Source organism: Borostomias antarcticus (genome assembly GCF_949987555.1).
Source record: "Borostomias antarcticus genome assembly, contig: scaffold_301, whole genome shotgun sequence".
Classification (NCBI taxonomy): Eukaryota; Metazoa; Chordata; class Actinopteri; order Stomiiformes; family Stomiidae; genus Borostomias; species Borostomias antarcticus.
Genome location: NW_028176765.1, coordinates 6,342 through 20,000, shown reverse-complemented (window position 1 = coordinate 20,000; position 13,659 = coordinate 6,342). Strand labels below are relative to the sequence as shown.

At 63.0% G+C, this 13,659-nt stretch overlaps 1 protein-coding gene across 1 annotated transcript in view; it reads left to right on the top strand.

Moving 5' to 3' along the window:
• The window catches only part of kif13ba (kinesin family member 13Ba), a 69,342-nt gene extending 56,933 nt beyond the window's left edge, over nucleotides 1–12,409 (top strand). Inside the window, exons 37-40 of the mRNA XM_084462166.1 lie at nucleotides 9,440–9,570; nucleotides 10,251–10,313; nucleotides 10,555–11,182; nucleotides 11,493–12,409. Of these exons, the coding sequence (XP_084318292.1) occupies nucleotides 9,440–9,570; nucleotides 10,251–10,313; nucleotides 10,555–11,182; nucleotides 11,493–11,707 (1,037 nt within the window). The 3' untranslated portion in view covers nucleotides 11,708–12,409. The remainder of the gene's footprint in view (nucleotides 1–9,439; nucleotides 9,571–10,250; nucleotides 10,314–10,554; nucleotides 11,183–11,492) is intronic.
• The last annotated feature ends 1,250 nt before the right edge of the window (nucleotides 12,410–13,659 follow it).

The window sequence follows — 13,659 nt, the reverse complement described above, 5'->3', positions numbered from 1 at the left end:
ACCTGCCCTCACACCCACCCAACCTGCCCCTACACTCACCCAACCTGCCCCTACACCCACCCAACCTGCCCCTACACTCACCCAACCTGCCCCTACACCCACCCAACCTGCCCCTACACCCACCCAACCTGCCCTCACACCCACCCAACCTGCCCTCACACCCACCCAACCTGCCCCTACACTCACCCAACCTGCCCCTACACTCACCCAACCTGCCCCTACACTCACCCAACCTGCCCCTACACCCACCCAACCTGCCCCTACACTCACCCAACCTGCCCTCACACCCACCCAACCTGCCCCTACACCCACCCAACCTGCCCCTACACTCACCCAACCTGCCCTCACACCCACCCAACCTGCCCCTACACCCACCCAACCTGCCCCTACACTCACCCCAACCTGCCCTCACACCCACCCAACCTGCCCCTACACCCACCCAACCTGCCCTCACACCCACCCCAACCTGCCCCTACACCCCCCCAACCTGCCCCTACACCCACCCAACCTGCCCCTACACTCACCCCAACCTCCCCCCACACCCACCCAACCTGCCCCTACACCCACCCAACCTGCCCTCACACCCACCCAACCTGCCCTCACACCCACCCAACCTGCCCCTACACTCACCCAACCTGCCCCTACACCCACCCAACCTGCCCCTACACTCACCCAACCTGCCCCTACACCCACCCAACCTGCCCCTACACTCACCCAACCTGCCCCTACACTCACCCAACCTGCCCCTACACCCACCCAACCTGCCCCTACACCCACCCAACCTGCCCCTACACCCACCCCAACCTCCCCCCACACCCACCCAACCTGCCCCTACACCCACCCAACCTGCCCCTACACCCACCCAACCTGCCCCTACACCCACCCAACCTGCCCCTACACTCACCCAACCTGCCCCTACACTCACCCAACTTGCCCTCACACCCACCCAACCTGCCCCCACACCCACCCAACCTGCCCCCACACCCACCCCAACCTGCCCCTACACTCACCCAACCTGCCCCTACACTCACCCAACCTGCCCCTACACCCACCCAACCTGCCCCTACACTCACCCAACCTGCCCCTACACTCACCCAACCTGCCCTCACACCCACCCCAACCTGCCCCTACACTCACCCAACCTGCCCTCACACCCACCCCAACCTGCCCCTACACTCACCCAACCTGCCCTCACACCCACCCCAACCTGCCCCTACACCCACCCAACCTGCCCCTACACTCACCCAACCTGCCCCTACACCCACCCCAACCTGCCCTCACACCCACCCCAACCTGCCCCTACACCCACCCAACCTGCCCCTACACTCACCCAACCTGCCCTCACACCCACCCCAACCTGCCCCTACACTCACCCAACCTGCCCCTACACTCACCCAACCTGCCCTCACACCCACCCAACCTGCCCTCACACCCACCCAACCTGCCCCTACACTCACCCAACCTGCCCCTACACTCACCCAACCTGCCCTCACACCCACCCAACCTGCCCTCACACCCACCCAACCTGCCCTCACACCCACCCCAACCTGCCCCTACACCCACCCAACCTGCCCTCACACTCACCCAACCTGCCCTCACACCCACCCAACCTGCCCTCACACCCACCCCAACCTGCCCCTACACCCACCCAACCTGCCCCTACACTCACCCAACCTGCCCTCACACCCACCCAACCTGCCCTCACACCCACCCCAACCTGCCCCTACACCCACCCAACCTGCCCCTACACCCACCCAACCTGCCCCTACACCCCCCCAACCTGCCCTCACACCCACCCCAACCTGCCCCTACACCCACCCAACCTGCCCCTACACCCACCCAACCTGCCCCTACACCCCCCCAACCTGCCCTCACACCCACCCCAACCTGCCCCTACACCCACCCAACCTGCCCCTACACCCACCCAACCTGCCCCTACACCCCCCCAACCTGCCCTCACACCCACCCCAACCTGCCCCTACACTCACCCAACCTGCCCCTACACCCACCCAACCTGCCCCTACACTCACCCAACCTGCCCTCACACCCACCCAACCTGCCCCTACACTCACCCAACCTGCCCTCACACCCACCCCAACCTGCCCTCACACCCACCCAACCTGCCCCTACACTCACCCAACCTGCCCTCACACCCACCCCAACCTGCCCCTACACTCACCCAACCTGCCCCTACACCCACCCAACCTGCCCCTACACCCACCCAACCTGCCCCTACACTCACCCAACCTGCCCTCACACCCACCCCAACCTGCCCTCACACCCACCCAACCTGCCCCTACACCCACCCAACCTGCCCCTACACCCACCCAACCTGCCCCTACACTCACCCAACCTGCCCCTACACTCACCCAACCTGCCCTCACACCCACCCAACCTGCCCCTACACTCACCCAACCTGCCCTCACACCCACCCAACCTGCCCTCACACCCACCCAACCTGCCCCTACACTCACCCAACCTGCCCCTACACCCACCCAACCTGCCCCTACACTCACCCAACCTGCCCCTACACCCACCCAACCTGCCCCTACACCCACCCAACCTGCCCTCACACCCACCCAACCTGCCCTCACACCCACCCAACCTGCCCCTACACTCACCCAACCTGCCCCTACACTCACCCAACCTGCCCCTACACTCACCCAACCTGCCCCTACACCCACCCAACCTGCCCCTACACTCACCCAACCTGCCCTCACACCCACCCAACCTGCCCCTACACCCACCCAACCTGCCCCTACACTCACCCAACCTGCCCTCACACCCACCCAACCTGCCCCTACACCCACCCAACCTGCCCCTACACTCACCCCAACCTGCCCTCACACCCACCCAACCTGCCCCTACACCCACCCAACCTGCCCTCACACCCACCCCAACCTGCCCCTACACCCCCCCAACCTGCCCCTACACCCACCCAACCTGCCCCTACACTCACCCCAACCTCCCCCCACACCCACCCAACCTGCCCCTACACCCACCCAACCTGCCCTCACACCCACCCAACCTGCCCTCACACCCACCCAACCTGCCCCTACACTCACCCAACCTGCCCCTACACCCACCCAACCTGCCCCTACACCCACCCAACCTGCCCCTACACCCACCCCAACCTCCCCCCACACCCACCCAACCTGCCCCTACACCCACCCAACCTGCCCCTACACCCACCCAACCTGCCCCTACACTCACCCAACCTGCCCCTACACTCACCCAACTTGCCCTCACACCCACCCAACCTGCCCCCACACCCACCCAACCTGCCCCCACACCCACCCCAACCTGCCCCTACACTCACCCAACCTGCCCCTACACTCACCCAACCTGCCCCTACACCCACCCAACCTGCCCCTACACTCACCCAACCTGCCCCTACACTCACCCAACCTGCCCTCACACCCACCCCAACCTGCCCCTACACTCACCCAACCTGCCCTCACACCCACCCCAACCTGCCCCTACACTCACCCAACCTGCCCTCACACCCACCCCAACCTGCCCCTACACCCACCCAACCTGCCCCTACACTCACCCAACCTGCCCCTACACCCACCCCAACCTGCCCTCACACCCACCCCAACCTGCCCCTACACCCACCCAACCTGCCCCTACACTCACCCAACCTGCCCTCACACCCACCCCAACCTGCCCCTACACTCACCCAACCTGCCCCTACACTCACCCAACCTGCCCTCACACCCACCCAACCTGCCCCCACACCCACCCCAACCTGCCCCTACACTCACCCAACCTGCCCCTACACTCACCCAACCTGCCCCTACACCCACCCAACCTGCCCCTACACTCACCCAACCTGCCCCTACACTCACCCAACCTGCCCTCACACCCACCCCAACCTGCCCCTACACTCACCCAACCTGCCCTCACACCCACCCCAACCTGCCCCTACACTCACCCAACCTGCCCTCACACCCACCCCAACCTGCCCCTACACCCACCCAACCTGCCCCTACACTCACCCAACCTGCCCCTACACCCACCCCAACCTGCCCTCACACCCACCCCAACCTGCCCCTACACCCACCCAACCTGCCCCTACACTCACCCAACCTGCCCTCACACCCACCCCAACCTGCCCCTACACTCACCCAACCTGCCCCTACACTCACCCAACCTGCCCTCACACCCACCCAACCTGCCCTCACACCCACCCAACCTGCCCCTACACTCACCCAACCTGCCCCTACACTCACCCAACCTGCCCTCACACCCACCCAACCTGCCCTCACACCCACCCAACCTGCCCTCACACCCACCCCAACCTGCCCCTACACCCACCCAACCTGCCCTCACACTCACCCAACCTGCCCTCACACCCACCCAACCTGCCCTCACACCCACCCCAACCTGCCCCTACACCCACCCAACCTGCCCCTACACTCACCCAACCTGCCCTCACACCCACCCAACCTGCCCTCACACCCACCCCAACCTGCCCCTACACCCACCCAACCTGCCCCTACACCCACCCAACCTGCCCCTACACCCCCCCAACCTGCCCTCACACCCACCCCAACCTGCCCCTACACCCACCCAACCTGCCCCTACACCCACCCAACCTGCCCCTACACCCCCCCAACCTGCCCTCACACCCACCCCAACCTGCCCCTACACCCACCCAACCTGCCCCTACACCCACCCAACCTGCCCCTACACCCCCCCAACCTGCCCTCACACCCACCCCAACCTGCCCCTACACTCACCCAACCTGCCCCTACACCCACCCAACCTGCCCCTACACTCACCCAACCTGCCCTCACACCCACCCAACCTGCCCCTACACTCACCCAACCTGCCCTCACACCCACCCCAACCTGCCCTCACACCCACCCAACCTGCCCCTACACTCACCCAACCTGCCCTCACACCCACCCCAACCTGCCCCTACACTCACCCAACCTGCCCCTACACCCACCCAACCTGCCCCTACACCCACCCAACCTGCCCCTACACTCACCCAACCTGCCCTCACACCCACCCCAACCTGCCCTCACACCCACCCAACCTGCCCCTACACCCACCCAACCTGCCCCTACACCCACCCAACCTGCCCCTACACTCACCCAACCTGCCCCTACACTCACCCAACCTGCCCTCACACCCACCCAACCTGCCCCTACACTCACCCAACCTGCCCTCACACCCACCCAACCTGCCCTCACACCCACCCAACCTGCCCCTACACTCACCCAACCTGCCCCTACACCCACCCAACCTGCCCCTACACTCACCCAACCTGCCCCTACACCCACCCAACCTGCCCCTACACCCACCCAACCTGCCCTCACACCCACCCAACCTGCCCTCACACCCACCCAACCTGCCCCTACACTCACCCAACCTGCCCCTACACTCACCCAACCTGCCCCTACACTCACCCAACCTGCCCCTACACCCACCCAACCTGCCCCTACACTCACCCAACCTGCCCTCACACCCACCCAACCTGCCCCTACACCCACCCAACCTGCCCCTACACTCACCCAACCTGCCCTCACACCCACCCAACCTGCCCCTACACCCACCCAACCTGCCCCTACACTCACCCCAACCTGCCCTCACACCCACCCAACCTGCCCCTACACCCACCCAACCTGCCCTCACACCCACCCCAACCTGCCCCTACACCCCCCCAACCTGCCCCTACACCCACCCAACCTGCCCCTACACTCACCCCAACCTCCCCCCACACCCACCCAACCTGCCCCTACACCCACCCAACCTGCCCTCACACCCACCCAACCTGCCCTCACACCCACCCAACCTGCCCCTACACTCACCCAACCTGCCCCTACACCCACCCAACCTGCCCCTACACTCACCCAACCTGCCCCTACACCCACCCAACCTGCCCCTACACTCACCCAACCTGCCCCTACACTCACCCAACCTGCCCCTACACCCACCCAACCTGCCCCTACACCCACCCAACCTGCCCCTACACCCACCCCAACCTCCCCCCACACCCACCCAACCTGCCCCTACACCCACCCAACCTGCCCCTACACCCACCCAACCTGCCCCTACACCCACCCAACCTGCCCCTACACTCACCCAACCTGCCCCTACACTCACCCAACTTGCCCTCACACCCACCCAACCTGCCCCCACACCCACCCAACCTGCCCCCACACCCACCCCAACCTGCCCCTACACTCACCCAACCTGCCCCTACACTCACCCAACCTGCCCCTACACCCACCCAACCTGCCCCTACACTCACCCAACCTGCCCCTACACTCACCCAACCTGCCCTCACACCCACCCCAACCTGCCCCTACACTCACCCAACCTGCCCTCACACCCACCCCAACCTGCCCCTACACTCACCCAACCTGCCCTCACACCCACCCCAACCTGCCCCTACACCCACCCAACCTGCCCCTACACTCACCCAACCTGCCCCTACACCCACCCCAACCTGCCCTCACACCCACCCCAACCTGCCCCTACACCCACCCAACCTGCCCCTACACTCACCCAACCTGCCCTCACACCCACCCCAACCTGCCCCTACACTCACCCAACCTGCCCCTACACTCACCCAACCTGCCCTCACACCCACCCAACCTGCCCTCACACCCACCCAACCTGCCCCTACACTCACCCAACCTGCCCCTACACTCACCCAACCTGCCCTCACACCCACCCAACCTGCCCTCACACCCACCCAACCTGCCCTCACACCCACCCCAACCTGCCCCTACACCCACCCAACCTGCCCTCACACTCACCCAACCTGCCCTCACACCCACCCAACCTGCCCTCACACCCACCCCAACCTGCCCCTACACCCACCCAACCTGCCCCTACACTCACCCAACCTGCCCTCACACCCACCCAACCTGCCCTCACACCCACCCAACCTGCCCCTACACTCACCCAACCTGCCCTCACACCCACCCAACCTGCCCTCACACCCACCCAACCTGCCCCTACACCCACCCAACCTGCCCCTACACCCACCCCAACCTGCCCCTACACTCACCCAACCTGCCCCTACACTCACCCAACCTGCCCTCACACCCACCCAACCTGCCCCTACACTCACCCAACCTGCCCTCACACCCACCCAACCTGCCCTCACACCCACCCCAACCTGCCCCTACACCCACCCAACCTGCCCCTACACCCACCCAACCTGCCCCTACACCCACCCAACCTGCCCCTACACCCACCCAACCTGCCCTCACACCCACCCCAACCTGCCCCTACACCCACCCAACCTGCCCCTACACCCACCCCAACCTGCCCCTACACCCCCCCAACCTGCCCCTACACTCACCCAACCTGCCCCTACACCCACCCAACCTGCCCCTACACCCCTCCAACCTGCCCTCACACCCACCCAACCTGCCCCTACACTCACCCCAACCTCCCCCCACACCCACCCAACCTGCCCCTACACCCACCCAACCTGCCCCTACACCCACCCAACCTGCCCCTACACCCACCCAACCTGCCCCTACACCCACCCAACCTGCCCCTACACCCCCCCAACCTCCCCCCACACCCACCCAACCTGCCCCTACACTCACCCAACCTGCCCTCACACCCACCCCAACCTGCCCCTACACCCACCCAACCTGCCCCTACACTCACCCAACCTGCCCCTACACCCACCCAACCTGCCCCTACACTCACCCCAACCTGCCCTCACACCCACCCCAACCTGCCCCTACACCCACCCAACCTGCCCCTACACCCACCCAACCTGCCCCTACACCCCCCCAACCTGCCCTCACACCCACCCCAACCTGCCCCTACACCCACCCAACCTGCCCCTACACCCACCCAACCTGCCCCTACACCCACCCAACCTGCCCCTACACCCACCCCAACCTGCCCCTACACCCACCCAACCTGCCCCTACACCCACCCAACCTGCCCTCACACCCACCCCAACCTGCCCTCACACCCACCCAACCTGCCCCTACACTCACCCAACCTGCCCCTACACTCACCCCAACCTGCCCCTACACCCACCCAACCTGCCCCTACACTCACCCAACCTGCCCCTACACCCACCCAACCTGCCCTCACACCCACCCCAACCTGCCCCTACACCCACCCAACCTGCCCCTACACCCACCCAACCTGCCCCTACACCCACCCAACCTGCCCCTACACCCACCCCAACCTGCCCCTACACCCACCCAACCTGCCCCTACACCCACCCAACCTGCCCCTACACCCCCCCAACCTCCCCCCACACCCACCCAACCTGCCCCTACACCCACCCAACCTGCCCCTACACCCACCCAACCTGCCCTCACACTCACCCAACCTGCCCTCACACCCGCCCCAACCTGCCCCTACACCCACCCAACCTGCCCCTACACCCACCCAACCTCCCCCCAACCTGCCCCTACACCCCCCCAACCTGCCCCCACACCCACCCAACCTGCCCCTACACCCACCCAACCTGCCCCTACACCCACCCAACCTCCCCCCAACCTGCCCCTACACCCCCCCAACCTCCCCCCACACCCCCCCAACCTGCCCTCACACCCCCCCAACCTGCCCCCACACCCACCCAACCTGCCCCTACACCCACCCAACCTCCCCCCAACCTGCCCCTACACCCCCCCAACCTCCCCCCACACCCCCCCAACCTCCCCCCACACCCCCCCAACCTGCCCTCACACCCACCCAACCTGCCCCCACACCCTCCCAACCTGCCCTCAAACTCACCCAACCTCCCCCCACACCCACCCAACCTGCCCCCACACCCACTCAACCTCCCCCAACACTCACCCAACCTGCCCCCACACCCCCCCAACCTGCCCCTCCCTCCCCCCCTGTCTATCTCCCCCTAACCCCTCTGCTCTCTCTCTGATCTCTCTGCATAACGTGTGTGTGTATCAATAGTTTGTTGTCTGATTCTAGTCTGTCACTGATGAGTCATTACTGTGCATCTTCATGTCCGTCGTCGTGGCCAATGACAATTAATCATGAGGATGAATTAGTTCTCTATGCTTTATAATCCAGAGATTATAAACTGGGATTACAGTCATTCTGTCTCATCTCTTTCTCTGCTCAGATTCTGTCCTGTTCAGAATGTGGATGTGGTGTTTCCTGGGCTCGCTCTCAACTGTCTGTCTCAATCTTTCACACCACCTCCTCCCCTACTGTCCACACCCTGTCCTCCTCTCCTCCCTCTCCTCCTCTCCTGCTCCCTCCTCCTCTCCTCCTCTCCTCCCTCTCCCTGCTCCTCTGCCTTCTCCCCCTCTCCTCCCTCTCTCTTCCCCTCTCCTACCTCGTCCTCTCCTCCTCCTCTTGCTTCCTCTCCTGCTCCCTCTCCTCCTCTCCTCTCCCTCGTCCTCTCCTGCCTCCTCTCTTCCTCTCCTCTCCTCCTCTCCTCTTCCTCTCCTCCTCTCCTCCTCCTCCTCCTCAGGTCTTTCAGGGCTTGCTGCCTCTTATCTTTCAGTCAGAGCCCTGGTCCCTCAGATGCCCAAACTGCTCAAGTCTCTGTTCCCCGCCCGCGAGGACAAGAAGGAGCTCCGGCCCTCCCCCCACTCCCAACAGGTACGCCCCCCCCCCCACTCCCACTCCCAACAGGTACGCCCCCCCAACAGGTACGCCCCGCCCCCTCCCCCACTCCCAACAGGTACGCCCCCCCCCCCACTCCCACTCCCAACAGGTACGCCCCCCCAACAGGTACGCCCCGCCCCCTCCCCCACTCCCAACAGGTACGCCCCCACTCCCACTCCCAACAGGTACGCCCCCCCAACAGGTACGCCCCGCCCCCTCCCCCACTCCCAACAGGTACGCCCCCCCCCCCCACTCCCACTCCCAACAGGTACGCCCCGCCCCCTCCCCCACTCCCAACAGGTACGCCCCCCTCCCCCCACTCCCACTCCCAACAGGTACGCCCCGCCCCCTCCCCCACTCCCAACAGGTACGCGCCCCCCCCCAACAGGTACGCCCTGCCCCCCCACTCCCAACAGGTACGCCCCGCCCCCTCCCCCACTCCCAACAGGTACGCCCCCCCAACAGGTACGCTCTACCCCCCCCACTCCCAACAGGTACACTCAACCCCTCCCACTCCCAAAAGGTACGCTCTGGGTTCTCATGCTCTTCTCCCAGTGTTCTGTTGAGCTGGGTTCTCATGCTCTTCTCCCAGTGTTCTGTTGAGCTGGGTTCTCATGTTCTTCTCCCAGTGTTCTGTTGAGCTGGGTTCTCATGCTGTTCTCCCTGGGTTCTAGCACCTGCCCCGTATCGTCATGCAGAGTTCTGGACCAGAGGAGAGCCGGGTCAGGATAGAACCGGTAAGAACCTCCGTCTCCTCTCAGCACCCCTCCCTCCCTTCTCTCCTTCTCCTCCCTCCCTCCCTTCCTCCCTCCCTCTCTGTTGATGTTGATGATTATGATGTTGTTGTTGATGGTGTTGATGTTGATGGTGTTGTTGTTGATGGGGACTATGATGATGGTGATGATGTCGTCAGCATGATGCCTGGTCTACCGTGTTCTCCCACTGTGTGATTGTTTCCGTTGCCATGGTTCCCCGTAGGTTGCTTTGGTAGGGAGGAGCCTGATCCCAGCCCTGACCAATGACCGACCGTGGGAGTCCCCAGAAGCCCCGCCTCCTCCTCCTCCCGCTCCATCCATGCATGATCCGCATGACACGCCCCTCAGCCCCCTCAGCCAATCCTCCAGCGGCTACTTTTCCACTAGCGTTTCCACGGCGACCCTGTCGGAAGCCTCCGCCGTCGCCGGTGGCGACCCCGCCCCCCTCCCCCCCTCCCCGCCGGAGGCCGGGGCTCCTGAAACTACGTTACCCAGAATCCCCCAGCAGCAGCAAGCTCACCGGAACGGTGTTCTGGCCTCTCCTCCTCAGTATGACGCCAACATGGCCGCCACCACTGGTCATCCAGTATCCCACAATCCCTCAGGGGGCCAGCGGCTGGCCCACGCCCCCGGGGAGGAGGGGCTAGGGAGAGGGGGAGGAGGAAGAGGGAGAGACAGCCTGGAGCGCCTGGAGATCATCCTGGATGACGAGGACTACGTGCTACCCGATTGGCTGACGGAGGGGGCGTGCGTGAGCGTGGGCGCCAGTAAGGGCGGGACGGTTCGCTACGTGGGGAACACGGAGTTCGCTGACGGGGTGTGGGTCGGCGTGGAGCTGGACGCGCCCGCAGGTCGGTGCTTCCTGTTTGTGTGTGTGTGTGTGTGTGTGTGTGTGTGTGTGTGTGTGTGTGTTTGTTATCATGAGTAAGATGTAGGGCATTGTGTCCAACTAGGTACTACTGTCCTTCATCTCTCGTCTTCCTCCATCTCTCCTCCTCTCCCCCTCCATCATCCCTCTCTCCCTCCATCATCCCTCTCCCCCTCCATCATCCCTCTCTTCCTCCATCATCCCTCTCTTCCTCCATCATCCCTCTCCCCCTCCATCATCCCTCTCTTCCTCCATCATCCCTCTCCCCCTCCATCATCCCTCTCTTCCTCCAGGTAAGAACGACGGCTCGGTGGGCGGCCATCACTACTTCCGTTGCAGCCCCGGCTACGGCGTCCTGGTGCGTCCGGACCGCGTGTTCCGCCGGGAGCGCTCCAAACGGAACCCGGAGAACCGGCGCAGTGGCGAGTTCTGCGGGCCAGTTCTCAGGGGGGGGGAGTCCGGCCTGGCGGCCAAGAGGGCGGAGAACCGCAAGTCCTGGAGCAGCTGAGAGAAACTACAAACCCCACACATCCCTTCTCTGGATGGGAAAAACTACAAACCCCACACATCCCTTCTCTGGATGGGAAAAACTACAAACCCCACACATCCCTTCTCTGGGTGGGAAAAACTACAAACCCCACACATCCCTTCTCTGGATGGGAAAAGTGAGGAAGCCCTCCAACCCCCTCCTCCGCATCTCCCTGTTCCATACCTACTACATTTCCCAGGGTGCATCACTGACGTGGCCCTGAGATGGCGCCCCCTGGCTCGTGGACAGGACACAGCGTCTGAGTGCTGCTGTCTGCATGACGCGACTGCAGGGGACAGGGAAACACGACGGTCATGTGATCACATGTTCATGACAGGATGTTCATGACATCACTTCCTGTACGGAGGACATACTGTCGCATCACTTCCTGTGCGTCAGTCGAACGCTAATCAGCTCGTTTGTCTGAGAATTCTCTGAATGGACAAAAATGTAGTTCTTATTTCCAGGGACTACGGACTACAAGTCCCTATGTTCCCCAGATCCCTCCTCCTTTATGAAACTGTCCCTCCCTTTTAACTGAGGCTCTCGTTATTATTAGTCCTTTTTGTGGACTTGCCTTTTAAGGAGATCCATATGTGATGTGCGTTCCCCCCTGATGTGGACTCATTTGTGTTGTGTGGATTCTTCCAGAATGTGCCTTCATGGATGAGCTTGTTTGTGTTTGTGTGTTTTAGTGGTTTTAAAATGGCCGCCCTGTCGTCCAGGGTTTCAGAGAGAAGGCCTTGAGTAAGTGTGAGGTGATCTCAGGGACTACAGAGTGGACATGAACGTGTGTGTGTGTGTGTGTGCGTGTGTGTGAGGGAATATCCGTGTGTGTGTCTGTGTGTGTACCGAGTGGGAGGAACTGTGTGTGTGTGTGAACATGTAAGTTGGGCTGGTGTGAAGGTCAGAGGGTGAATGGGTGGGACCCTGTTGGGGGTGAGAGAGACGTTGAGCAGGAGAGGAGGTGAAGGTGATGGGATGAGGTCTGGACCTGTTAGCATGTGGCTAAGCTAAGCAGAGGTCTGGACCTGTTAGCATGTGGCTAAGCTAAGCAGAGGTCTGGACCTGTTAGCATGTGGCTAAGCTAAGCAGAGGTCTGGACCTGTTAGCATGTGGCTAAGCCAGGCAGAGGTCTGGACCTGTTAGCATGTGGCTAAGCCAGGCTACCTGTCTGACCAGCGTAGCTAAAGACCTGTTAGCATGTGGCTAAGCCAAGCGGAGGTCTGGACCTGTTAGCATGTGGCTAAGCCAGGCTACCTGTCCGACCAGCGTAGCTAAAGACCTGTTAGCATGTGGCTTAGCCAGGCTACCTGTCCGACCAGCGCAGCTAAAGACCTGTTAGCATGTGGCTAAGCCAAGCGGAGGTCTGGACCTGTTAGCATGTGGCTAAGCCAGGCTACCTGTCCGACCAGCGTAGCTAAAGACCTGTTGTCAGCAGCAGTGTTGAGCTGGGCGGCGGTGCATTGGGTGCGTTGGGTCGCTGTGGGGTTAGTGTACGTGAGCGTTGAGAGGTGGAAGTGAGATGAAGGTTAAAGCCGTAATCTGCTGTTGGCTCAGATGTCTGTGGGGGTGCATCACCAGCCACCGTCCAATCACAGCTGTCTGTGGGGGTGCATCACCAGCCACCGTCCAATCACAGCTGTCTGTGGGGGTGCATCACCAGACCTTCCAATCACAGCAGAGCTGGCTGTAGATGCCGTGTCAGAGCTGACTCAGAGCCAGCTAGCAGCTCACCACCTGCAGATTACGGCTTGAAGAAAGTCGGCGTGTATTTATGTGTCATTGATATGTGTGTGTGTGTAACTGTGTGTGTGTGTGTGTGTGTGTAACTGTGTGTGTGTGTGTGTGTGTGTGTAACTGTGTGTGTGTGTGTGTGTGTGTGTGTGTGTGTGTGTGTGTGTGTGTGTGGGGAATAACCGTCTATGCAT